The sequence below is a fragment of the Saccostrea cucullata genome, unplaced genomic scaffold, assembly GCF_032062105.1.
Source record: "Saccostrea cucullata isolate Sc308-1 unplaced genomic scaffold, CSIRO_AGI_Scuc_v1 ctg1666, whole genome shotgun sequence".
In the NCBI taxonomy this organism is placed as follows: domain Eukaryota; kingdom Metazoa; phylum Mollusca; class Bivalvia; order Ostreida; family Ostreidae; genus Saccostrea; species Saccostrea cuccullata.
In genome coordinates, this window is record NW_026923065.1 from 147,375 (window position 1) to 173,597 (window position 26,223).

The 26,223-nt window shown below is 34.6% G+C and overlaps 1 protein-coding gene across 4 annotated transcripts in view; it reads right to left on the reverse strand.

Moving 5' to 3' along the window:
• Positions 1-1,375: 1,375 nt before the first annotated feature.
• LOC134263059 (uncharacterized) overlaps positions 1,376-26,223 on the reverse strand; it is a 37,899-nt gene continuing 13,051 nt past the window's right edge. For 2 of the 4 annotated variants that reach the window (XM_062745364.1, XM_062745363.1), the window contains exons 4-10: positions 20,781-20,961; positions 15,257-15,447; positions 11,037-11,175; positions 8,995-9,118; positions 6,276-8,613; positions 5,079-5,126; positions 1,376-2,394 (exon numbers count right to left, since the gene is read on the reverse strand). In XM_062745364.1, the coding sequence (XP_062601348.1) occupies positions 5,082-5,126; positions 6,276-8,613; positions 8,995-9,118; positions 11,037-11,175; positions 15,257-15,447; positions 20,781-20,961 (3,018 nt within the window). In that variant the 3' untranslated portion in view covers positions 1,376-2,394; positions 5,079-5,081. Of the gene's footprint in view, positions 2,395-5,078; positions 5,127-6,275; positions 8,614-8,994; positions 9,119-11,036; positions 11,176-15,256; positions 15,448-15,744; positions 16,417-20,780; positions 20,962-26,223 lie in introns of those variants that run through there. The other 2 variants (XM_062745366.1, XM_062745365.1) reach the window with 2 other exon arrangements.

Sequence of the window (26,223 nt, forward strand, 5' to 3'; positions counted from 1 at the left end):
GAGGAAAAATGCCCATACAATGTTGTTTCATACATCATATACATTAACATCTATTTATTTAATGAATATACTTTTATTAGTATATGTAGCATAAAATATCAGAAATAATATATTTCTTAAGTTTTGTGATACAAAAAAGTAAGGAAATCAAATCGAATTATATCGCCGTAAAATGTTTAATTTTGTAAGAAATGCCAGTAAAGACATTTCTGATCTTCAAAGTGAAAGAAAAAAAAATGAAAGATTACTTTGACTAAAATTATTTTTCTGCTTAGATACTATATGTATTTGTATCCCAACACTAGTACATGTGAAGGCAATGCTAGGGCAAACTTAACATCGAACTACCTCAATTAAATTCATAAATTTGTATAAGTAAAACATTTAAAGATAGTCACAACCCCCATCCCCACCCCTTTGTAGTAATTCGTCCTGTCATTTATTGACGTTCATTTAAGGTCATGCGCATCGTAGTTTGGACTTTATTGGGTTCTTCAATGGAGTTGAAGATTTCCACTAAATGAAGGACATGTGTGCAATATTTTTAATTTCTATATATTGATTTGTACACCTCTTCTAAAACAGTGCTTGATGTAAAAAAAAAAAAATCTGGAATTTATGTTTTGTAATTTTTGTACATTTTTCTTTGAATAATGCAAAAATTTTCAAAATTTGATATCTTTTCAAAACCCCTGGTAACACATGCTGATTTTTTTTGTCTAAGAACAAGTAATGGTATTATAAGTTTAATTTTAAAATACCTTGAAAAATTATCAGTAGGTAAGGTACCTTGCATATGTCCTTAAACTGTGACCAGATTCTGATAACACAACCATGAAAGATAAAACCGGGAACTCGATGACAAAAAAAAAGTGAAGTCTACATAAATTAGTGAATAAATAAATATATCTACATGTATATACATGGTTTGAATTGCTCTGTTAAAATATGGAAACCTTACTCTAAACACGCATCAGTAAATAGATTTATATACACAATCACAGTTTTCTATACATAATGATTCTTTGAATACAACAGTATCACACTTTTCAAGACACTCTAGAAAAATATCTTAAACTCAGTATCTCAAAGTCAGGAAGTGTATCTCACAATATACCCAAAATCAACATTACGATGTAAGACTGAGTCAATAAATACTGGTATACAGCTAGGTTATAAATAGGTGCTGTTCCCCCTGGTTCTTCTATAAGTGTTTTAATATTTTAAAAAAAAAAACAAACAAACTTAGTTTACCTACGTATATCTGAACATTTGCTTTCAGATCAAACTTTCTGAAGCAAAATAATTATATAATAATAAATCTACTTGACAAATGTAAATTCATTTTTAAAGCTGCACATATTTTTTTTTAAAATTCGAATAGGCAGTAAATAACCCTGATGGGGGTTTATTGTTAACTGATGCAGCTTCCTCCAGCTGAGTTTAATTTTGATGTTATTATTGTTATTACTTGAAGTTTTGTATAATTTTTATATACAGGAAAAATACACATACATGTAATGCATTAATGAATAACTCCTTACATTGTAACAAGAGTTAATAAACTGTTCAAAAATCAAATTACAGTGCAATTTAGTATTTAAAATGTAGGCTTCCTACAAAAAATACCTGCCTGATCCTGATTGCATTAATTCTAATTAAAAGATACAAAAGATTTATAAATAAAAGTACTTTAAATAGCAAATAGCATCTAGGTGAATTAATAAATATGCCATGAAATATGTAATAAAAGTCTGATCTGATATGGTTAGAGAGATTTGAAAATAAAATGAAAGAAAAAACTCGTTCCTCTCCTGATTAAAACTTGATTTTCCTGAGATTCTTAACGTTTAACAACAAACATCACATATCAAATACTGAACAACGATTTGGGAACAACTTATTCCCAGAATTAAAAGTCTGAATCATTGAAAATAATTGAAACCCTAAATACTGAAAACAGTTCTAAGTCAACCTTCATGTGCTTGATTAAATGGTTTGTATTTGAAGTTATCAAAACTAATCATTCACAACAAATAACACAGATTGAATGAACATACACATGTGTACAAACTTTACAACATACTGCACACTGTGTCATACACATGCAATAAAAATGCTCCTGAAAACTGGAACCTTTTTGACTGCCATGAAATGCAGATGGTATCCATATATGCGTCTACTTCTATGAACAGTGAAGGATGAAGTGGCACTCCTTGTGGTACTCCCTACATCACTCACTTAATTTAATCTGGATTTCATAAGGCACGGAGCTCTCCACATGCCAGTGGGCGTGTCTCTTAATGCCAGGTTCCTGAGGTTTATTTGGTTGTTCTTCATGTTCATTGGTTGATTTCAATTGTTGCATTGTGGGATTCAAAGTCCATTGTCATCCTGCAGTATAGAACTTAAGAATATATTGGTATGTAGATTAAAAAATCATACATTGAAATTTAAATATAGTACATGAATGTACAAGTATAGGAGTCTGAATGTATAGTCTATAATTACAGAATTTTATCCCCAATTTTGGCATTCTTGTGTTATTTTTAATTTTCTATAAAAAATAAATAATATACTACTGTAACAGTATTTTTTGTTTATCAGGTTTATCCCTTTATCCCCTTGATATCACTAATTAGATTTTTTTTCTACCAATGCTGTGATATCAAAATGATTTTTGCAAGAAAATGATGAAGTAAAATGATTTGGATCAATTCATATATATAAACATTGATAGTGATGTATTAAACATGCATGATAAAAAGAATCTCCCATGATTTATGGATGGATATGATTTTTTAAAATCTTTTTGAGTGTTTATCTTCTTAGACCCAGAGATGAAAAAAAAACTTGTATCCAACCTGCAAGAAGTATTGTCTCTATGTTATTCATATGGGGAAAAAAACCCAGCAAAACAGGTTTCATTTAATCAGCAGGTAAGGAGTGTCATGTAGAATAAGAAAATGGATGGATTATAGACGTGGGAAAGATATATGAAGCAAAAATATTCCAAAACTTCCTAGCATAATGTAAGCCATCCAATATCAAGTTAGAGATCTATACTACTAGTAATATACTTATACTAAAATTTTATCTATGAATAACGATCAGTAATTCAAGATCAGAAGTCCACAAAAGAATACAAAATAGAAGCAGAGCAAACACGGACCTCCGAAACATCAGACGCGGGATCAGGTGCCATGGAGAAGTGATATGCATCATTAAAATGAAAAGTCTATATAATAAAACTGTATACTCATGTAATTGTAAACTGTTGTTTCAAGGAATCTTTATAATATACCTTTCATTGTAGCAAAATATTAAGGACCTATGCAAAGTTGTTTGAACTTTTGTCTTTTTTCCATGAACATGTAGTTGAGGGGTCCTAATGTTTGAAGGAACCGTGTGCTATATTTTAATGTCTTTATATGATGATGGTGTTGTACACTTCTTCCAAAACAAGTTTGGATCAAAGAATCATCTAGAATATGTTTAGAGGTGCTTGATATTTTTCTTTGAATTATCTAAGGATTCCATCAATTGATATCTTTCAAAACCCCTTGTTATGAATGCTGAATTTTTTTGTCTATGAACATCTGATGGTACTTGAAAAATTATAAATAGTTAATAGGTAAGGTACATTGTATATGTCCTTAATATGTTTTTCTAGTCTTATCAATACTAGTATTTAAGTAATTTTACAATATATATAGACACTGGATACATTAAGCACAATCAACCTGCAATTTTGATATCGGACAAATGTAGGGCTATGATGATGATTTTAGTCCAATATCAAAATCATTTGACCATAGTCCAAATGGAGTCATTCCTCTCAGGTCTGATGAGGAACTATTTAAGGAATCACTGTCTATTTAGTAGTGTATGCAAGGGCATTAATGATAGTTGGATAATTTGCATAATGGGTGAAGACACTAACTATATTTTCATTTCATTAGTTGTGAAAAAATTGTAAATTTAAATTTTAAAAACGTAGACCAATAGATTTAAATTACACGAGGCCCCCCATGTCAATTTCAAAAGTTCTCCCCTACCGACTTCAAACACAGACCTATTCATATGCAAAATTTACTTCCAGTACAATGATCAAGATATCAACTCTACTTACTTTCGAAGAGTTATCACAGAGAAAACAAATAGAAATGGAAATACATGTATAAGTAAACATAAGTTGTCCTTACATTTAAAGATGGGAGTCTAATTTGAAATTGAAATTCAATTTTATTTTTAAACAAGTTTTTTTTTTCAATAAACATTTCATAATCAGGGTTCCAAACAATTTCAGTGATAAATTTGTTATTTGACTTTCTTTAAAAAAATTGTCTTCTTTGTGCACTCCAATACTTTTCAGTTGCATCAAATGGAAGGTACAACAAAAGTTTCTGATAAAAATGTCTATAAATAATGTAATCATTCAAACAATGAAGTCCAGTTTTTAAACGACTAACATTTCCTAAATTTTGAATCCAATGCAAGAATGAAAACTCAAAATAATTTTGCTAGCATTAAGCTTATATGATTCATTGACAAACAGAAAACTTCTTTACACCATATTATCTGATTAATTATGTAATCTGTAAAACGTTATTTACATGTAAATATGTACAAAATACAGAAAGCATTATAATTAACAGGTCTGAATTTCATTGGAAATCAGCTAGCTCATATTCATCACAACATCAGCAATAGCAATTAAAGGTATAAATGTTGACTATTTTACAATTAGGCTGTAAATAAGTTATAAATAGGACTTTGCGTTTCAGTCCAGTTTATATATAAAGTATCCTTGCCTACTGAGCATTTTGCATTCTATATCTCTTTGATATAATTTGAAAGAGAGGCTTTTATAACACTGAAACATTACAACACTGGGCCTGGGATTCATAAAACTTAGACGAGCTCACTTTTGATCTTAGTCTCACTTTTTCCAAAGGAATTAAAAGTGGAAAAGTGAGACTGCAGAGATCAAAATTGAGCTAGTCTAAGTTTTATGGCCCCCAGGCCAGAACACACTTCCCACAACATCTAGAGGACAACAGTTATCTGCCCCTTACCCATTATTTCTCGGAGGTTTTCCTTCGCTTTTTAGGACACTCCCCGACCTTTGATAGCAAACAGGAAAAAAATATGTAGCTTTGTTTTATTCATATTTTATTGACCAGTGAACAAAATATGACATTTACACTTTGTAAAATATTCCGCTAACTCATCCCAGTCATCAGCAATGTTTCATGAACCTTAGACAGTGTCAATTTAAATTGGGGGGAAAAAATTTAAAAAAGAAATTTTTCAGATTAAGTTCAAACTAAATTCATTTTAAGAACTGACAGAGTATGAAAGAAAGAAATTATAGTCAGTGTCAAGAGTTATGGAACATTGTCTGATGGCAGGCTATCTTAAAAAAATCAGTATCCTTCATAAAAAGCAGGAAGCCTTAAACAAATAGTGATAGCATTGCTCTCTGTAAAGACGTTGTCTTATTCCATAGGAATTACTTTTTACATTTTACTCTTAAAATCTACAATTAAATCTCGGGAAGATACATTCCCATGTCACAAACTACCATCTACTGAAGAGGAGATGAACATTTAAAGGTCCAGCAAAAGTTTCTACTGATGAAAAATGATTCCATTTTACCACAATTTCATGCAGCAAAAAACAAAACAAAAAGACAAAACAAAAAAATGATGCACCACAGCACTGGAGCAAAAAGAAGCCAGATCAGTCAAATGTCATATCATGTACTGATTCTTTTAGAGTTGTCCATGATTCTAGACCAAAATAAAATATTTGGTGCAGTTTTACATAAGTATAATGTATATATGACTTTTGACATGACCCATTTTATAAAAAAAATACATTGAACAGATTATGACTTAAAAAAAAACACAGATCAAGATAAAATCTACTGTCAAACACAAACTTTATAGAAAATTGTAAATTAATGTTCCTTTCCAAAGAAAAAAAGCATATAGATCTACTTTGTTCACAGAATTAATGCAGCAATTTTACCATGTTTACAGATTAAAAATCAAAATTGCCTAATTTGTATCTCTACTATTGATAATACACCGACATGCTGTGAGAATAAATTGAAAAGGAAAAGACACAAGTTGTACAGGAAAAAAATAAACAAAAAAATAATTCAAATGATATAAACATCCATCAAAAGTAGCACCAAGATCAGAAAACAATCACAAACCAGAGCAGTACAGAAGGGATTGGCATGCATCACACGGTGGCTAGGATACCTGTATGATCTCCAGGCTCCCGTGCAATGACCCATGACTGCCATTAGAAGATATGCTACTACTGGACTGGTACACATCCTTTGATGCATGACATGGCAAGTTTTCAAACGCTCCTGGAGAATTGAATCTTTCTGGTCCCAAGCCACATCGCAGCTGGAATTTCCCAAACGGAGAACACACAGAGGCCTGGGATTTCCCGGACATGGTTTCTCCTGAAGCTAGCATATCATCCAGACTACGCGCTTTACGACTCGCCTCGTACACTTGTGTTCTGAACATTGCACTTTCCATCGCTGCCGTGATTTGTCGATACACGTCCCGCTCTGTGTAGCGTCCCACGTGCGACTCGGAAGCCTTTGAGCGTTTTCCGTTTTGTACGAGATAGGTATCCGCAGAATCGTCCTGTGAGGTACTACTCGCTGAGCTCGGCGATTCCTGACAGTCTGACCCAAGGTCAAAGGTCGGATATTTGGAGAATGCAATACTGTTTGGTCGTATAAGCGGTCTCTTTGCCCTATTTTCTTTCGCTCTCAGAGTGACCTGGTGACCTAGTGGTGAGGTTACAGTTGAACTGCAGGTCGAGCTACTAGAGACAGGAGAAGTCAAATCCACTGATTCTTTAGGATCTGAAGTAACATCCATTGAACACACAGTTTCCTTGGTTTTGTTTTCTGTTGCAAAACAAGGAGTGAAGTCAAGCTTGTGGAGAGAGGTAGATGGGAATTGTTGCAGTGGGGTCGCTTTTTCTGGGATCGACTGACTGAAATGTAGGTCGGCCAGGGCAGCAGAGGGTGAATATATTGTCTGAGATGTCTGGTTACGCAGCTCCGAGGCTCTACAAGGTAAACTCAGGGTTTGGGGTAAGGTAACTGGAGGGGTGGATCGTGTAAGTGAGGAGGGGAGGGCCGCCCCTGAGGTTTCACAACTCTTTGACTGAGACACGGAGATGATGCTAGACAAACTGAGATCAAGTCTGGGTTGAGATTTTCTTGTATGTGAATCAAATGACATTGATGACGATGTATTTTCTGTCACTCTAGGTAACAACGTCAATTCGGGGTTACATGGACCAGGTAAATCCACACATGGACTAGGTAATTCCACACATGGACTGGGTAAATCCATTGCTGGCTTGTGTCCCTGATTCTTTTGTAGACTGACTGTTGACAGCGGTAATGTGAACGACCTTGAAGGACTCTTTACCGGAGTCGGTGCACCTGAAGACGAAGATGAGGTGATTTCCGGGACAGATAAATTCTTCTCTGAGGAGACCAGAGGTGATATGGGTAGAACAAATGGACGAGATTTATTGGGAGTCTGCTCCGACTGACACCCCTCCTTCTGTGACTGAGATGTCAGTGGTAAGGAGAAGTTTCTCTCTTGTTTGAATTTTTTCTGCTGGTTAATAACACTGTCTACAGCATCAGGAACATTCACACTAGATAATGGTAATGAGAATGGTTTCGTCACAGCTGCCACCTTCCCATCATGCCCTTGAGCAGACACTTCCTGTTGATGACTGGATGAGTCCTTGATGAGAGGATCGCAGTTGGCAGATTCGCTGGTTTCTGGTGACCCCGGGGAGAGAACAGGAGACAGGGGCAGACTGAACGGCCTGACAAAGGATTTTCCGGGAGATCGCGACAAAGGAGACACCAGACTGGGTGGTTTTGTCATGGGGGATCCCAAAGATCGTTTTCTGTCCCTGGAGGAATTAACTCCGTCTGAGGGAAGAGACACAGGACTTAATGATAAGGTGAAAGATCGGCTCACAGGAGACTTAGGGGCAGGGGAGGGTGATTTCCTCTTGCAGTCTTTTTGAATTTTTAAGTCTTGTTGTGAATTAGACTGGTGACCATTGCCGATTGTTGAATCACCGAAGGGAAAGGGGGGTAACTCAGCACTAGGAGTCACAGGGGCAGGATCTGAGGGAGGGAGAAAATTACAACACAACATTTCAGAGTCACTGAATTTTTTCCTGTCGGGGGAGTCTGTCTCCATGTTCGATGCTTCACATTGATAATTGTCCCAGGTGTCGGAATCGGCCAGTAACGGCAGGTTGTCGTTTGTGTCGCGCTTCAGATCACATTCGAGGGAGCGAGGGGTCCACTGAGTATCGAATGAGAACGGTTTTGTCACTTTGGCGATGGGAGAAGAAGGACTACACGTCTGAAGGTCCATGATGATAGGTGTGGATTTTCCGTCGCTGAGCGATCCCCCTGAGTCTCGCCTCTGTTTCACCGCCTCCTCTTCCTGCTTTATAAACTTCTCGTACTCCAGTAACTGACCCAGGAAGTTAAAGTTTGGTGAGATGGTGGGGCGCTTGTCCTTCACATACCTGTAAAAGGAGACAAATAGGGTGGTGTATAGTAACGAATGACATCCAGATTACAGGGAAACATGCTGTTTTAAACTATTGGAAATCACTTGGCTTTCAGCAAGAAATTATTATGAGCATGTTTGCTGTAAATATGCAACACATATTTCAAAATAATCTACAACATATAAATATAAAAAGTCTTGATATGATATCATGGTACATTTTTTTTTTGTTGGACTATAAAATCTGACATAGTAATCCCTACCTGTAGGCGTCATCTGATGACATGTGTAGATACTTCATGACGTACGCTATGACATAATAATACCTACCTGTAGGCGTCATCTGATGACATGTGTAGATACTTCATGACGTACACTATGACATAATAATACCTACCTGTAGGCGTCATCTGATGACATGTGTAGATACTTCATGACGTACGCTATAGCCAGAGTGGGGGACCTGGAGATGCCGGCCAGACAGTGTATCATCACGCAACCATTGGCCTCTCTCACCATATCTACAGAGAAAAACGTCACAGTAAATACAAATGTTAATAATCATACTGATTTAAATTTCTCTTCCTCACCATTATCAGACAAACAGACAGACATTATATATATTAATGAAAATTACTCATTTAACCCTGAGAAAACTAATTAGGAACATAACCGTGTACCAGTTTGCTGGAGCCTTCAATCTGGTTACATATCCTTTGGAACATAACAATGAACCAGTTCACTGGTAACATGACAGTGTACCAGTTTACAGGTATCATGACAGTGTACCAGTTTATTGGAAACTTGACAGTGTACCAGTTTACATGACCATCTACCAGTTTACAGTTAAGATACTGGCAACATGACAAGTCTAAACAACTGATTACATTCTGCTTTGATCAATATCATTTCTTCAAATTACAATAATAACAAAAAAACTTCCAGAATTCTACCATCAAAACAAACCATTAATCATTATATGATTCACATAATTACTGCTACAAAATAGCGTGTGTGACATTGTAATGGGAGATCTGTCATCATTAAATCATCTGTGTGTCTATAAAGCTTGTTTTCTGTGTTTAGGGTTGTAATACATGATCAAGATGACTGAAGGGAAAATTATGACAAGTGAAAAAGTTATCCAGGTCACAATCTTCCATTAAATTCTGGATCTGTAGGGTTCTTTTGATATCCTTCCTCTACAAGCTTTTTTATTCATGGTATAATCCCTGACTAATCAGTTTCTCTTGTATACTACAATGTACTGGATTTTCCTTTACTCCCTTCAGGTACCCCTTTGACCTAGATTTTAAGATTATGCAATGGAACCCAGTTTCCTGGAAGGCTGGGATATTAGTACCTTGTGCAGACTCTGGCTGTATAAATAATATTGATTTCCGCTGCTTTCAGAAACTCAACTCAGGGACTGTTTGGCCATACAAGTAATGTAAGCTTATCATTAATATTTGAAGCAAATAAAAATGCTCACTTATGGACTCTGAGAGCTCTAGAAGAAATTTATATTGTATTATATCTCTCTGACATCTGCTGTGATGTGCTTGTCAGAAACAGTAGGACTCCCATTTTTAAAGTCCTAATTGAGAGACGGGAACCAAACAAAAGAACAATAAAGCTTTTGTAGAAAGACAGGAGAGAGTTAATCCTCATCAGAAATTAAATCAGTCCGGGACATCAAAATCTAATTATCACACCTCATAATTCAATATACTGCAGGGGGAAATGGATAGAAATTCTATTTTTTGAGGGGAAAAAAGATGGCTGTCAATTCGCAGAGACATATCACACTAGTAAATTAGCTCTATTCATGGATGTTCTAGATTTATAACTGTGAATGGAGAGTTTTAAAGCTACATTCATTGATAAAACTCTGAGGCAGGACAGTAGCTCTACTGGTTTTGATTATGTTGTTATTTCACAATAGTTGTGTTAACTTTGTCATTGTACAGTTACATTAAATCCTTAAGATAAAGATGTGGCTTAGTGAGTAGATATGCTCTCTGTGACTTTTTATTTTTATGGACTTAATCCACTACTGAAAGTGACCCCTTCATGATATATTGTTGTTACCCACATCTAAGCTTAATCAAGACTTACTTAGAGAAACTGTGTGATTTTCCTGCAATGAATCTGCTAATGTGACCTACTTATGGAATTGCCATGAATAAGGTCTAATCTTGGTAATTGTGAGATACCTATGAATTAAATCCAGTCCTGTTATGACCTTCTTATGAAATTGCTATGACCTACATATGCATTAATTCATGTCATATTTTGGACTTTATTGTGTGCGTATCTTATTGTTTGTGCATAACTTATGAATTTTCATGACCTACTTATGCACCTATCATGACCTACTTTGTGATTTATATCATGACCTACTTATTGACCTATCATGACCTTCTTTTGTGACTTTACCTATAAACTGGAATGCTTGGTGGAAGAATGGTAACAGCTTAGCACTGTAGTTGTCGTTGACTGGAATGCTGGAAATATCATGACAGGTGATGCTGACATTTAGGTGATATGTATATAAAACATAGGATATGTCAATTATCTGTAAAACATTGGATATGTCATTTATCTGTAAAACATAGGATATGTCGTTTATCTGTAAAACATTGGATATGTCATTTATCTGTAAAACATAGGATATTTCGTTTATCTGTAAAACACATCAAGCAACAAATATTGAAATAATTCTGCAATCCAATGAAAAATTGTGATTTATATCATGACCTACTTAATGGATCTTATAAGTGATTTATTCTTTTACTTTAAGTTGTGAATTTACCTATATTTAACTGGAATGACTTATAAGGTAGGATTTTATATGCAAATGAGCTAACTTTAAGTGCTTATAGCACTTATGTAGTATAGTCACTTATTGACTATAATGACTTAAATGTCAAGCATTAACCTTTCATACTATATCAAGTATTAGTCACTTATAAGTGACTATAAGTGACTTATAAGTGAAGTACAACACTACCTGTAAGATCTTAATTTAGAACAGAACTTCCAACCATGCAGGGGTTGCATGATATGTTCAACACATTTTTTTACATTTACACATGTATCTGAAAAAATAATCAAGTAAAAATTTTTTGGAAAAAAACATTTAAAGGCTTATTTATCTGAAATACATAAAAATTTAAAAAGCAAAATGTCTACAAACAGAGGAACTTAAATATTTCTATAGTTTAATTTTTCTAAAGGACTAAATATTAAGATAAATTAGGCCTAGAGTCAATTTTGGCTCTCATAAATCAACCTTTTCAAATAATATTCTGGTGTGTTAATTTTTTTCTAATTTTGTAAAATATTTTACATTGAAGATTCATTTGTCTCATTTAAATACACTCAATGGCCAAGAATGGCACAAAAGATGTCCTTTCTTCTGCAATCCAATGAAAAAGAGAGACGAATGTGTCTTGTTCTTGACATTTTACCTACGGTCACTGGAAACAAATACACAGTGTAGTCATATTTGTAAATAAATGGCATATTGATCAGACTGAAAATCACAAATAAAGTTGCTGTACAAAGTAAAAAACTCAACATATAAAGTAAAATTAAGGTAATCACTTTAGGGGTCATTTAGGAACTTATCATATAAAGTTCTTTTAAGAAATAAATAAAAAGTCTATCGGAGTGATAGAATGAAAAAAGTAAAGAAAATTTAATAGGCCAATCATTTTCATACACATTTAATTAATTTTTTTTAAGTTCTTACTGTCTCTACATGCTATTTACCTCAATTTATACATATTTTTAAAATCTGAATTCTATACTGTCTAAAGTTTAATAATAACAAGTATTATTAACCAAATCCCAAGACAATTAAATCATTTTCAGATTTAAAGTTAAGAACAAAGCATTGCATAAATTAAACCAATTTTATCAGATGTGCCAGAAGCATTTACTTCTATATACATGTATAACTGTTATTACAATGAGATCTCTTGGCCAAATAACAGGTGGAAATCAAACAATGACTAATTCCATGTACAGCTAAACAATAAACAGTTTTCATCATGTGTTTCAATAAACTTCCTTATAAAATTCTACGTCATCAAATATTCACATAAAACTGTAACAGAGAACAAGATATTTAAAAAACACGGGATTGACGGATGAGTAATAACTGTTTACATTCTGTCACACAGAAGCATTATATGATGATGGCTCGATTACGTTATTTATTTCCTAAAGAACAGGGTCGCCAACTAGTACATCAGGCTATAAACAAACACCAGCTAACCTCAACTGCACCGCTATCAATTATTGACAAACAGTCCTTTACATTATATTTGTATATTCTTTTTTTCCTAAAATAAAAATTATTTTTTTTTTTTATCATTTCACTAACAAAAATTTACATTTGTCCTGTTTGTAACAATAGATTAATGCATGGAATGTTTGAATAGCTTATTTTTTCTTGTCATCAATGACAAAATGTTTAAAATATGGAAAATTGTATTGTGAAAAAAAAACTGCCTTTAATATAATGTTTCTTTTTTTCAAACTTAAAATATCTAGTTTTTCTTAATTTTCCCACAAAATAAAATTTTATTTAAATGTTAAGAGCTAACTGCTTCACTTAAATTGTATAGCATGTGTATATATAGTGAAAAAAAATCTATAAAAAAATATGCTGCCTCCTCATAAACTGATCTTTTTATTTATTAATAAATCAAAGGCTAATTAGCAGAGAGATCAGCGGCTCTTTTTTCATTGGACGATGCCGATCTCCTGCATCAACTGACACTGTTACCATTAGTCAGGTCTTTCTATGACAGTCTAGCTGTTTTATTTGTAACATTGATCACTTTCTCTATGTGAGAGTCAGTGTATTGATTGGTTTAGATACAGAGTTCTACTGTTACATATAAATCCTTGTATCTACCCATACCTAGAGCTACTGTTACATATAAATCCTTGTATCTACCCGATACCTTGTCAACAGTACCATGTGATCTAAGATTGACAACAGTACCATGTGATTTGAGACAGTTAGATACACCAGTCCCCTAATCTATATCCTTCATGATCTATAATCTCTGTGATTTCCAGTAGTATTTATACGGACAATGGTTGTGAACATTTTCATACACCCACATATAGGCTCATTACATATACTGAATAATAATTTTTATAAAATTTGAATGAATCATTTACCAGTATCAAACTACATATCTTTTTCGGAGAACTTATTTATTATTAATTCTCTTCTCGGTATTTCTGAATCCATAACAATTAATCTCACTAAGAAAAACATCGTGAATTTAATAATTGCAAAAAATGGGAATTTTTCCTTTTCTAAAGTTTCTATGTAGACTCTGTTATTGAAAATTAATCAACTCTTTTACATAAAATGTTTTTACAGTAAGTCCTTTGGACGAGAATTTTTAGCCGCAAGTCCTTAAGAAGAAAAATTATCTTTGAAAATTTAGTCTCTTTAAAATGTTTATAAAAATGAAACTAATCAGGTCTGATAAAGAATTAGTGTAATTACAGTCAAGTAGATCAATTCTGCGAGCTGGCAGAAAAAGATGCTCAAAATGGCTTTGGTACAGGCATTGTCATATCTTGATTTGCCAACTATATCATGTATATACTCAGTAGAGTTTATAACTTCCTACTTCATCACTATTCATACAAAACTTCAGTACTTTAGATAAGGGAGAGAACTGACTGTCATTACTTTAATGGCTACATGTACAGGGCGAAAACTGTAAAGTTATAGTTTAAGGAAATCTGGTTCTTCATCTAAAGGAAATAACTTGGCTCAATCAAAAATGAAGCCAATTGACATTGTAAACCTTAAAGTAATCCTACTGAGCTCAGTTAAAATGTTCCCCAAAATTATTTTTTTTAATTTCAATTTTTTTAAAGACATCAACATGATCAAATTTGTCATATTCTTCCCAAAATGACTGAGAAGGCTGCTTCTGCATTAAAAAATGGTCAGGTGTTTAAATAAGTTGTACAAAGATGCATATAACCAATAATGAGGTTTCCATTCAAAAGAGGCCTAAATATTCCCTGAAGACATCACATCTGAGATAGAAAATTGACCTTTATTATAGTTTCCTGAGACATGGCTATGAGATGGAAAACTGACCTGTATAGTTTACCGAGACAATATGGTGTCTGAGATAGAGAACTGACCTGTATAGTTTACCGAGACAATGGGGTCTGAGATAGAACACTGACCTGTATAATTTCCTGAGACATGGCATCTGAGATAGAGAACTGACCTGTATATTTTCCTGAGACAATGGCGTCTGAGATAGAGAGCTGACATGTATGTATAATTTCCTGAGACATGGCGTCTGAGATAGAACACTGACCTCTATAATTTCCTGAGACATGGCGTCTGAGATAGAGAACTGACCTGTATAATTTCCTGAGACAATGGCGTCTGAGATAGAACACTGACCTGTATAGTTTACCGAGACAATATGGTGTCTCTGTGTGATATAAGATAGAGAACTGACCTGTATAGTTTACTGAGACAATGGCATCTGAGATAGAGAACTGACCTGTATAGTTTCCTGAGACAATGGCGTCTGAGATAGAGAACTGACCTGTATAATTTCCTGAGACAATGGTGTCTGAGATAGAGCACTGACCTGTATAGTTTCCTGAGACATGGCGTCTCTGTGTGATCCGAGATAAAGGAATGGGAGGATCCGAGTGGGGCCGATGTTGGCAACGGGCATGCAGGGCTGGGAGAGAGAGGTGAGGGGGGTACATTTGTAGTTGTTGCTGGACTTGTTCTCACACAGAGATGGGTGCATGGCCTGGAACGCCAGGTAACCACCTGTAATATAGATAGTAAATGTTAAGTATGCTGTAAAAATTATTTAAGAAAACAATTAAATGAAACAAAATCGTATATCATATCTGGTGAACTGTTTAAGCGTTTTGAGTGTATTTGTCGATCTATTTGATAAATAGGGTACAATAATTATTCTAGTAAAATTACAAAATATTTATATTCAAACAAAAATTTAAAAAAGTAAATTACTAAGTAAATTATGTAAATTATTTCTCTACATATTAATAATAGTGAAAGGAAAAATACTAATATAAAAACCTCAATCTCATTTTAAGCTACCTTTCATTGGTGATAAAACATCCATTTTAAATATTACATTCAAAGCAGATCATTTATTGGAGTGACATTTCTATTTTTTTTTATTCACAATCAGACAGTAAGATAAGAAATCCACAGCCCGATTCCTTTAATTTGTAACACAGAGTAATTCATTAGTGACAGGGTGACCCCTGGGTCCGGGGGGAGGCAGTCACTGGATGTATAGAGAGGTGTATCAACCCACGTCAGTACCAGAAACCCCTGAGCACTCACTTCACATCCTTAATACACAACAAAGGAACCAAAATACAGCAATCCCCGTGTTCAACTTCACAGCTGATTTTTTTTCTGCTAATACTGACGTCACTTCTTAATAAATTACTAATACATGTATGTAATGCGCCTTAATCTCTCGGAGTGACTTGGCATAATAATTCCTGCAACTACGGTGAGGTCCTTACACTGGTAATTCAGATTAGGGTAGCTGCTAAGATTCCCACAAATCCGTCCACTGTCCCCCACACTGCTGGACTACCCCTCACACCGACCCTGAATTTTCCCAGGGTACTGTAGAAATCCCATTTTTTTGTTTGTGTTGGATCAATATGCTTGTGTTATGGAATGACTCATTCACTACTGTGAGGCCCCGACAAGGGGAGCAGAGATCTACGTTAATTATGTAACACAGCCTCTCACGCTGTGTTTGTATTGTACAGACACTACTTACTTAAAAACTTTCAGTGATTTAAAACATAAATCTCTCTGTAGCCAAAAGCAATTAACCATCATCTCATTTTAATATGTGTGTCATACTTTAATTAATTCCTGTACTTTTGTATCCCTTTGTAATCAATAACATCCTATTAATTAGATTACAAAATTTCATGATGAATACATAGCAGGAAATGATTGTAAATGTCCGTTCTAATTAAATTTCCATGTGAATTAGAGGTCACTTCTAAGCGCTTTAATTCACACATTGTTTTCTACAAAATTAATAAGAATAGCATACAAGCTCTTTTTTCAGCATATTCAAAGAATTAAAAATTTTCTTTGTATGATTATATGTTACATGTATAATAATCTGTTAACACACCCCCTGTGATCCACCTCTCCTTCACTATAGGGACCATCACCGCCCCAGGGGATCAACGGCCTTAAATGACCTTCAGGGACTCTTGCATATTTTGTCTGCCTGATTTAGACAGGCATTACGTAACTGGCACGTGGTGCAATCCTGAATGAATGGTGAGCTATTGATAAATATTTTCTTATCAGGGTTAGAGCAGATTTCTGCTCAGCAGGGAGGTAGAGTTTGCAGGTACCCCCCCCCCCCCCAATACTTCAGTCTCTAAAGAAAGAGTTTGGAAACAAGACACAGAGACAATACACTGGTATACAAGGAACCACTAGGAGATCTAAACCTCAAACATCCCCTCTAAACTGTACAATCCATCAACCTTTATCTAAAATCCAAAATGATGATCATACGTGTACTTGTTTCTGAATTCTCTAGTAGTGCACTTGTACTAGCATACAAACACTTGTTAAAGATTCCGTTCTATCTTGACACACCATCAATGATGGGTAGTAATGAGTAGTCCCTCCAATACAACTCCTGCACTAACTGCTCTGCCAAAATGACTAAACCCAGCCTCCCCCCCCCAACTTTTTTTTTGAATCAAGAGCTTTTGTTTGTTTTTCAACTAATGTGCTGCAGTGAATAAAAAACTGTAGCCTGCAGCATTTAGGTCAGATGCAGTTAGGAAGGAAAAGAAACCAAGACTTCAGTGCATGTGGTTCATTGTGATAAGATGTGTATCTAATAATGCCAAATCTTACAGGGACTCACAACCACTTCAGCCTCATTAAAAAATCTCCAGCTCTGCAGCAAGGTTACTCCTGAAAACTCAAGGTCACAAGAATTTCTATCTCGATCAATCTACGTATTTTTGTTGTAACTCAATAATGACCCAAAATGTTTACTTTTTAAGAAGATAATTTTCTGTTTAACTCTTCTGATTAAACATAAAGATACTACATGCTACTTATAATTGAATTTTTTCCCTGGATACATAGTCATTATTATGATACTACACTGATGAATTGAGGGGAAAAAATCAATGGATAAAATAGATGAAAAATTCATTCAGCTTTTACATCTAACAAAGTCGATGGAGATAGTTTTATTCCCAGTCCTTTCCCCTCAGGTTTAAATTGACTCTCTTCAACAAAGTGATAAATGCATCACACCACATATAGGTAAAAGTACTTATGGATTTCATAAATAATCCATATCATACTCTTATCTTCTGCTTCAGTGACTAATACAGCCCAGCTGGGAGCCTAATGATTTCAGGACCAAATCTCTTCCAAGAACTAAAACCGCCATAAACTGACCATCAGCTAACAGACTACTGGGAAATCAGTCCCTGACCTCCCCCCTCTAGAGTGGTAAACCCTCCATGCTACTGACAGCAGCTTCAGATTTAATTGTCCCCAATCATTAACCTATTGATTCAATCAAACAAAGCTTACAGCTCACCTTCTTAATCAACGTTAAATTAATACCATTTGTGGCTGACTGTTTCCTGGGGATCATGAGTTCATGACTGTAAATATACACATGGTCATTTACTGAGCTTTTAAGTAGAACAATAAGTTACTGGACATCTCTAGGACAATATCCTGAAGGATTATGTCAAGCTGTTTGAGTCTTAAGGAAGCATCCTGGACTTGTCTCTTTTATCATAGATTCAATTCACAAGTTTAACAAATTGCCAGCTCAATTTTGAACTGGGCGTTCTCAAAAGGAGAAATTTGTTAACCCCCCCCCCCCTCCCCATCAATAGAAACTGAGATACTAATGAAGAACACATTCAAAATTTGCACCCACATTACGGAATAATCCTTTTTTCCAGGAAATGACTTTTTGTCATGGAAGTAAGACGCTAATGATGAAAGGAAATTCAAAACCTTATGGGGGCTGTCCAGTTAAATGCTTCACAGGCATGTCACCTGGTGTGTTTGTATAAAAACTATGTTCCCAGATATTCCTCTCTCTAATGTTCCCACAGCATGAAATCCAATCATATCTCACCATCCTCTTATTGTGATGGATACCAGGTAACTGGGGACTAGTTAATGGGCTATGACTCACAAACACACACACACAGTGACAAAGGGCTTTAAAAAATCTAAAGAAATACAATAAACTTCAACACTAGCTGTCAAATGTATCAGCCCAATACAATAATACAATAACCTAATGTCCTTGCATTGGAATACTACAAAGAAAAACCCAAGGTTAAAATTTGAACTTGATGGCTATATACACCTTGATGCATTTTACCCCCTGAAAGTTCTTTCTTACAATGCTTATGAATCAGACAAGAGATTAAGAAATACTCCTAGATATTACATAACCCACACAGAGAATTAAGGATTCTACCCTCTGCAGATGACCTAGTTTCTTTAAAAGATATTTCATACCCATATCTTCCAGCACGATAGGGCATACTTCATCTTTCAAATGACAAGTACTTGTAAGTTCTAATTTTTAAACAGTGGTGGAATTCACGTTTTATATTTATACCATATAAAATTCCCAACTTGAAGGGTATTGGGCATTTAAACCAGAGTAAAGGTAATATATAGGACAAACGGGAACTTCCCACAGTCCATTTATCTATTTATAGCCAGGGAAAAACCCGAAATTTCTTACTCAGGATCTTCTGAGAAGCATGTGACAATAAGATAAGGATTATTTTACAATGTTATGTCACGGCCTGTGGATTCATCTGTTTCCGCCTGCTGAACTCAGGGGTTTACGGAGAATCAATCAGCTGTGGTTGGCACACATACCTGTGGTCTGACCTTAATCTACCTGTTCTCACCTGAAATCTGTAATCCAGGTGTAGTACTGTTACAGTCCGGGAAGTTCAGGGCCGGACCAGATTAAGCAATACATTGAACATTACACAGCATTTAAACAAGAGCATTCTTTCTAGGGGACTAATAAGACAAATATTTGTGATGACTGTACAATGCCTGGTCGGGATAGTGCTGTTTTTAATCCATTAGAGGCCGTACTGTGATTAACACTGGCCACTGTGTATAATGTGACAGGGTGCCTCAGTCATTTCTAAGATTAGTTCTTAGTCAGAGGCTGGTATAAAATGGCTCTACCGACTCCTTATTTAGTCTGCGAATACAGCATGAAGAATTTTAATCATTTGTCTATCTTTGTAGATTGTGTCACCACAAAAGTAAGCTATGGACATTAATTATATCAGCTTTTCACCCAGTAAGGACCTTAATTTAATTGAATTACAAATTCAGTGGCCTTTTCCCCACAGTTTTCCTTCACGAATTACCAGTGTGATTAAAAATTATGTCATACAAAATTTAATTAATAAGAATTAGGGATGAAGACATATGACAGAATTCAGGACGGCAGACAAGGTCATTTTAACCCCAGTAAAACAGCGTATAAAGTTAACCCTGACTACGGCGTGACTGTGTTTAATTAAACAGCTCCAAAACAATCAATGACTCATCTCTACTGAATTTAATGTCAGGGAATACTTGCTGTCAGTAGAAAAAATCATTTTCTTCTAGCACACAAAAGTAATATTAAAACTTTTTAAAAATAATTTTAATAACTGCATTTTCCTAAAATTTTTTAAAGCAATAAATAGAAACTTTTGAAAATAAATTTAATAACCAATTTTTTTTTTCTTATTTCTTGTAAATTCTTTTAGGATTCCTTTGAAAGAGAGTTCAAGTTCAGATCATCGCCCCAAAATACATGTTTTTACCTATTGCAATAATAAATGGTAAAAATATAACCCTTTATCAATCACACACTAATTTACAAGAATTATGTAAAAAATTAATTTTTTTTTAAAAGTCACTTCTCAGTATATATCTATACCCTGATTTATTATCACTTAAAAGAGTAATTACATAGGACTATTGTAGAGTTTTGGGATCCACACCTCTGAGTTCTTGCCTTTATAAGTAGAGTTTTAGGATCCACACCCGAGTCCTCTTACCTTTGAGGAGGGATACACTGTTAAAGGTCGAACACATGACAAGTTTCCGCAGCAGAATGGACAGGAAGTTGTCGGCAGTCAGGAGTTCCGGGGACTCAGTACACTGATCGTACACGATCACATCCGAGTACTCCTCAAGGTCAATGTGGCAGGTCTGGGTCACAAGGTCACTGATGTGAACCTGAAAAAAAATTAAAAAGTTAGGGGTTAAAAAGACTTTAACGAAATTTGAATTTTTGTTAACAAAATTTAATTTTAATTTTCCTCGATTTTGACATTTATTTTAAACTGTCCAAGAGTCATGCAGTTGAGTTTTTATCTTTCTGCAAAGATCTTTTCAATTACCACACTAGACTGAAATATACAACATTTTCATAACTGCCAACTGACCATAAAAAAACTAATTCCCTCAATATAATGCAACAATGATAATGTATACTATATTTCTTGGAGAAACACTTATTTAAATGTAGATCTTGCCAATCACCAGCAGGGGATTTTCTTAAACAGAATGCTTAGATATCACTTAAACAAACTTATTAATATAAAAAAAAATCATTTTTCAATGTACAGTGTACATTAAGACTTTAAGTACAACAATACAAGAGTTAAGCAAATATTGATACCCTGATAAATCCAGTCCAACTGTTTGATTTTAAAATTGGCTATATATCCTTTAATAACAATAAGCATGCCACACTTACATTAATAATACATGTGCTACAATATCTGACTTCAGAATGTATTAATTATAAATGTCGCATTCCGTGAACATGGTAAAAGGGAATTCATCACTAGAGCGTGTCCCTCCCACATTCCATTGATGAAAAACTTCATAACTAATAATGATTCAAAATCATGTGGTAGTGTACCGCTACACAGTTCTGAATCACATTCTTTGTCAGGTAATACAGGTAAACACCTGTTCACACCTGTAGCAGTGTATCTATCCTCTCTCATCTGGTATTCAATACAATTTCTTGTTGATAATAAAGTACTACAGGTATAAAAACAAAGAGAGGAATGAGAAATATACATCAATAGATATTTCACCTGTCCTAGGTTACAAGGGTTGCTATTAAAGGTTAAGGTACTGTGTCAATCCATGAATTGTTACTCAGTCAATAAATATCAGCTGACTCTTAGTTAATGTACAGTTGACCCCTGTACCCTGAGGTCTGGATTATAACATGAGGCTGACAGGTCCAGTCCTGACACTGGGATTATAACACCAGTACAATCATACAGGATACATACTGTTACAGTGGCTTCCTTACAAGCTGTTCCCGTGTCCTAACCCCTTTGTTTATTTTGCGTCAATGCAGTTAAATCTACTACATTTGATCTAGCAGCCTGCTGATTAATGTGTGTCACTAAAGTGATGACAAATACGTCACTCTGTTGAGTATTCTGACCTTGACCTTGAGTTATGGGAGCTACTATGTGCTTAATATATCTACTGTACAGTAGGTTTATACATCTGAGACAGTCACCTGCCAAAACAAGTCATTACATAACGATTAATATAGCTCCCCTTCCTACGGGAGGCTTGCTGATTCAGATTCAGACTATATCTGGACACTGATGTCTTAACATATCTGTAATAATTCCTAATATGTTACTCACAAACAATTTGGAAGGATGTAATTATACAGTATCCTGAATGATGATAAGACCTTTATGCCCTAAAAATGCTAAAGGTCACCTTAAATCAATTTAATTTGAATTTAATCATGCAACCAATTGTAGGGTCTGCCACTTTTTTTCTTAGTACTGAAAAATCACTCAACTTCAACCCAAGCCCAGTGGGCTTTCAGTTTGAACCTTGAATCAACTCACAAATAGGAAACTTCCATGATAAAGAGATCGGACCCACAAATTCCTGTTCTCAACGAAATAAAAAAATTCAAATATTGCACAACTCAGCCCTAATTTAACCAAAAAATCAAGTCCCGGGACCCTTAGACCAATAATTTTTCATTGAATAATTGTCTCTAAGAAATTAAGAGATTCTACAGTATCCCTATGAATTTAGTCCATTTTATTTACATGGCAACTTCCTGAACTTCTAAAAAAAAAAATCCAACACCCAAGGAGAAAATCCAAAGTTCAAAGACTTAAGAAGACAACACAGTTTAAGACTCTGCAGTTCTTATCGATTTTTGCCTCTTAATTGTGATTCAATTTTAAAAATATGTTTCCTCCAAGAAAACAATAGCTATTAACAGTAAACTGGTGAATCATCGCTGGAAAAAGAACTGGGGCAGTGTACCAGTGAAAGCTCACAGAAATCCAATCGTCTTGGAGCGAGTGAAGAAAACTAAACTCAGGAAAATTTGTCACCATGCTCACAGAAATGGATGTTCCTACACATAAAATCTGCTGTGTTTTTAATGTTGCTGATTTCATTAGACATGTTAGAAGGGATGAATTTAATTTAGTTCTCATTAACATTTTCAGATAACAATTGCTCTGAGCCTTGGGGAACTGCATCAGATTGAAAATAGATTTCTTGAATTAAATATTTTGTAAGTTAAACCTACAACTTGACTACAACGTATATTGTATTTAATCAAATCTTAACAGTAATTAAGATAACTTTCTGTAATTAAATCCACAGACAAACAATATACTTTATAGTCCTTCACAAGACTGAATTAATATGAGATCTTCTGCCTATGAAGGTACTAACATCTCAAACTTCATCATAAAATGATATATGATGTTAAGTAGGGGTTGTGATTATTGAGAACTAATTAACTAGGATTAAACAGATTACCTGTCAGAATCAGAATCAATACACCTTAATTGGACAGGTAGAAGGATTTGACTCTTATCTACAGGGAGCTCCTGCTATAGGAACAGTATGTCTTACACAAAAATCAGCAGGCATTAATTTGTAGGAGTGAGACTGCATGGTCAATTCAGAGTTTGTTTGCAGTTTTACACATTAAGTCAAATATACTGGACTGAAAACAGCCATTTATGTCAGTTTGACAAGCTATAGGTTCACAACCCCTGACACGGTCAGACATTGACAGGCTATAAGGTCATGACTCTCTCTGACAAGGTCAGACATTGACAAGACTAGCTATAGGGTCACAACCCTAGACAAGGAAAGACATTGACAGCTTATAAGGTCATGACCTCTGACATAGACCTTGACAGGCTTACTGGTGTTACCCCTGAGGTAGTAAGACATTGCTAGCTGAGATTATACCATCCCCTCTGAATCATCAGCACACTGTGCACAACCTCAAACAGACATATGTCATGCTTAGACTTTGTTTATACCTAAAGTTTGTCCAGGATTTAAATCCCATTTAAAAAACAAATCTCCCATCCTGATTTCCTGTAAACTTATTGCTTTATATCCTGAACTTTTGTTTAGAACTACATTGTAATTTGTGTAATCAGTACCTCTGAAATCTCATTCATCATGCCAAGAAATTGCTTAAAGCATTAAGTACACATAGAAATGATTCACATCATGGCTAGCGGGTACAAAGTTCTTTTAATAAGAAATCCATAATCCTTCAACTTTAAAGGCCAATGGAATAACAATTTTAAAATGAAAGTACCCAATTACTGGTAAACGTAAATAGTATTCTTTTTCTACACATTAATTAAACATGATATGTACCATAGGTCGACATTTTTTCTAATGTTTTATCTGTTAATTAGTTATCTACACCATAACCCATGGGCGGAGCCCTCATAACCTATAGGCGGAACCTTGAATTGCATTTTAAAAAAACTTTATTTACACTCCAACTTGTGTTTTTTTCTCGTGTTTTACTCTCAGTAGACTTTAGAAGGTTTTCCATATCATCGTCATCGTAAAACTTCCCAAATCGATCATCAGAATGGTCCAAATGCTGTATAACACTCTCGGGTGTAACCGGCTCTTGGGTCCAATGAAAACCTGCTTGCGTAAGAGATAAATCCCCAATACCTTCAAACACGTTTACTTCGTTGTTTACCGTAATTCATCCTCTATCAACTGGCCAATCTGTGAAAGCATTTGATTTCCGATAGAATTGTCCCACTCAAAATTTTGCAGCAGTTCAAGAAAATCAAGATCCAAGCTCATTGCATCACATTTGTCCAATGTCGCTTTTTGACTGCAAGTGCGCAAAATGCTCAATAAAATGTAATACACATGTATATATAAACAATGTATAGTGCGTGCTTCTATAATTACATGTATGTCAGCTGACAAACCATATTAGGAAATGTTTTTGGAACTTGTACATTATCTTCCTGCCATATTAGGAAATCTGAGAGTGCTATGGTACATGTGACTTGCCATATAAGTTTTTAATTGGTTTTCTCTAGATACCCTACAGAGAGGTTAATAGGTCACTTGAAGGCGCAAACTTATACGGTAACTACTAGTGTTGGCAAATCGGACGATTTTTAGTAACCGGTTACTCGCTCAATCTTCCGATCGAGTACCCGGTTACTCGGATGATTTATTAATATGTATCATTTATATCTCATCTATTACTCATCGGTTCTAATAAAACACAAAGGAATTGTGAAATAACTTTATTTATAAACTTAAAAAGAACACGCACGCATATCTGGAATTTTAAATATAATTATAATAAAAAATTAAATAAATCAGAAGAAAAATAAATATTCAATGTTTCACGCTATTTTACGATGGCGTTCAGCACACTGTACACAACCTCAACCCCCGATATATGTCACGATCAAGGGGAATAGTTATTTAGAAATTTGAAGTCAGGATAAATCCAATTCACATTAATTACATTTTACAGGTATGGAATCAGATGTTCTTTTAAAATGCTTCCAAGCTATACATGTACATGTCCTTGGCGGCATCTTGTTAAATTATTTAATGAGGTAATTATAACTTGGGTCTTCAAAAGTTGTATTACCTTCTGGCAATTAAAGCTATATCAATTAATTGTGAAAACCAATCAATCGTATTAGTGAAACCATAGATAATTAAGTCTAACGGTAAAGAAAAATAGAGAAATGTTTATTTGTACGCTTATAAACAAATAAACATTTTATTTTAATTTTAAGTTATTTACCTTATAAGATGCATTCTATCCGAGTAACCGATTAGCAATTTTACTAACCTATACTCGCATCGTTCGACGGTTAACCGGGTACTCGTTGCCAACACTAGTAACTACTACTAATATCATATCTCTTTCCAATAAAAGTGAACAAAACAATCTGAAGTTGTATTTTTTGACTTTTAAGCAGAGAAGTTTATGACAGCTAGACTGTTCAGTTTTGTTCATGTAGACCCGTTAATACCCCATCACTAGCAAGTAACTTGCAATGGCGGATCCAGGGCCGGCGTGCCAGGCATGCACCCTCCTGTTTGAATATAAATTTTTAATATGTCCATTATCCTACTAAAATCAAGGAAAAAACATCTCTTATTTGTAAGAATTTGTCA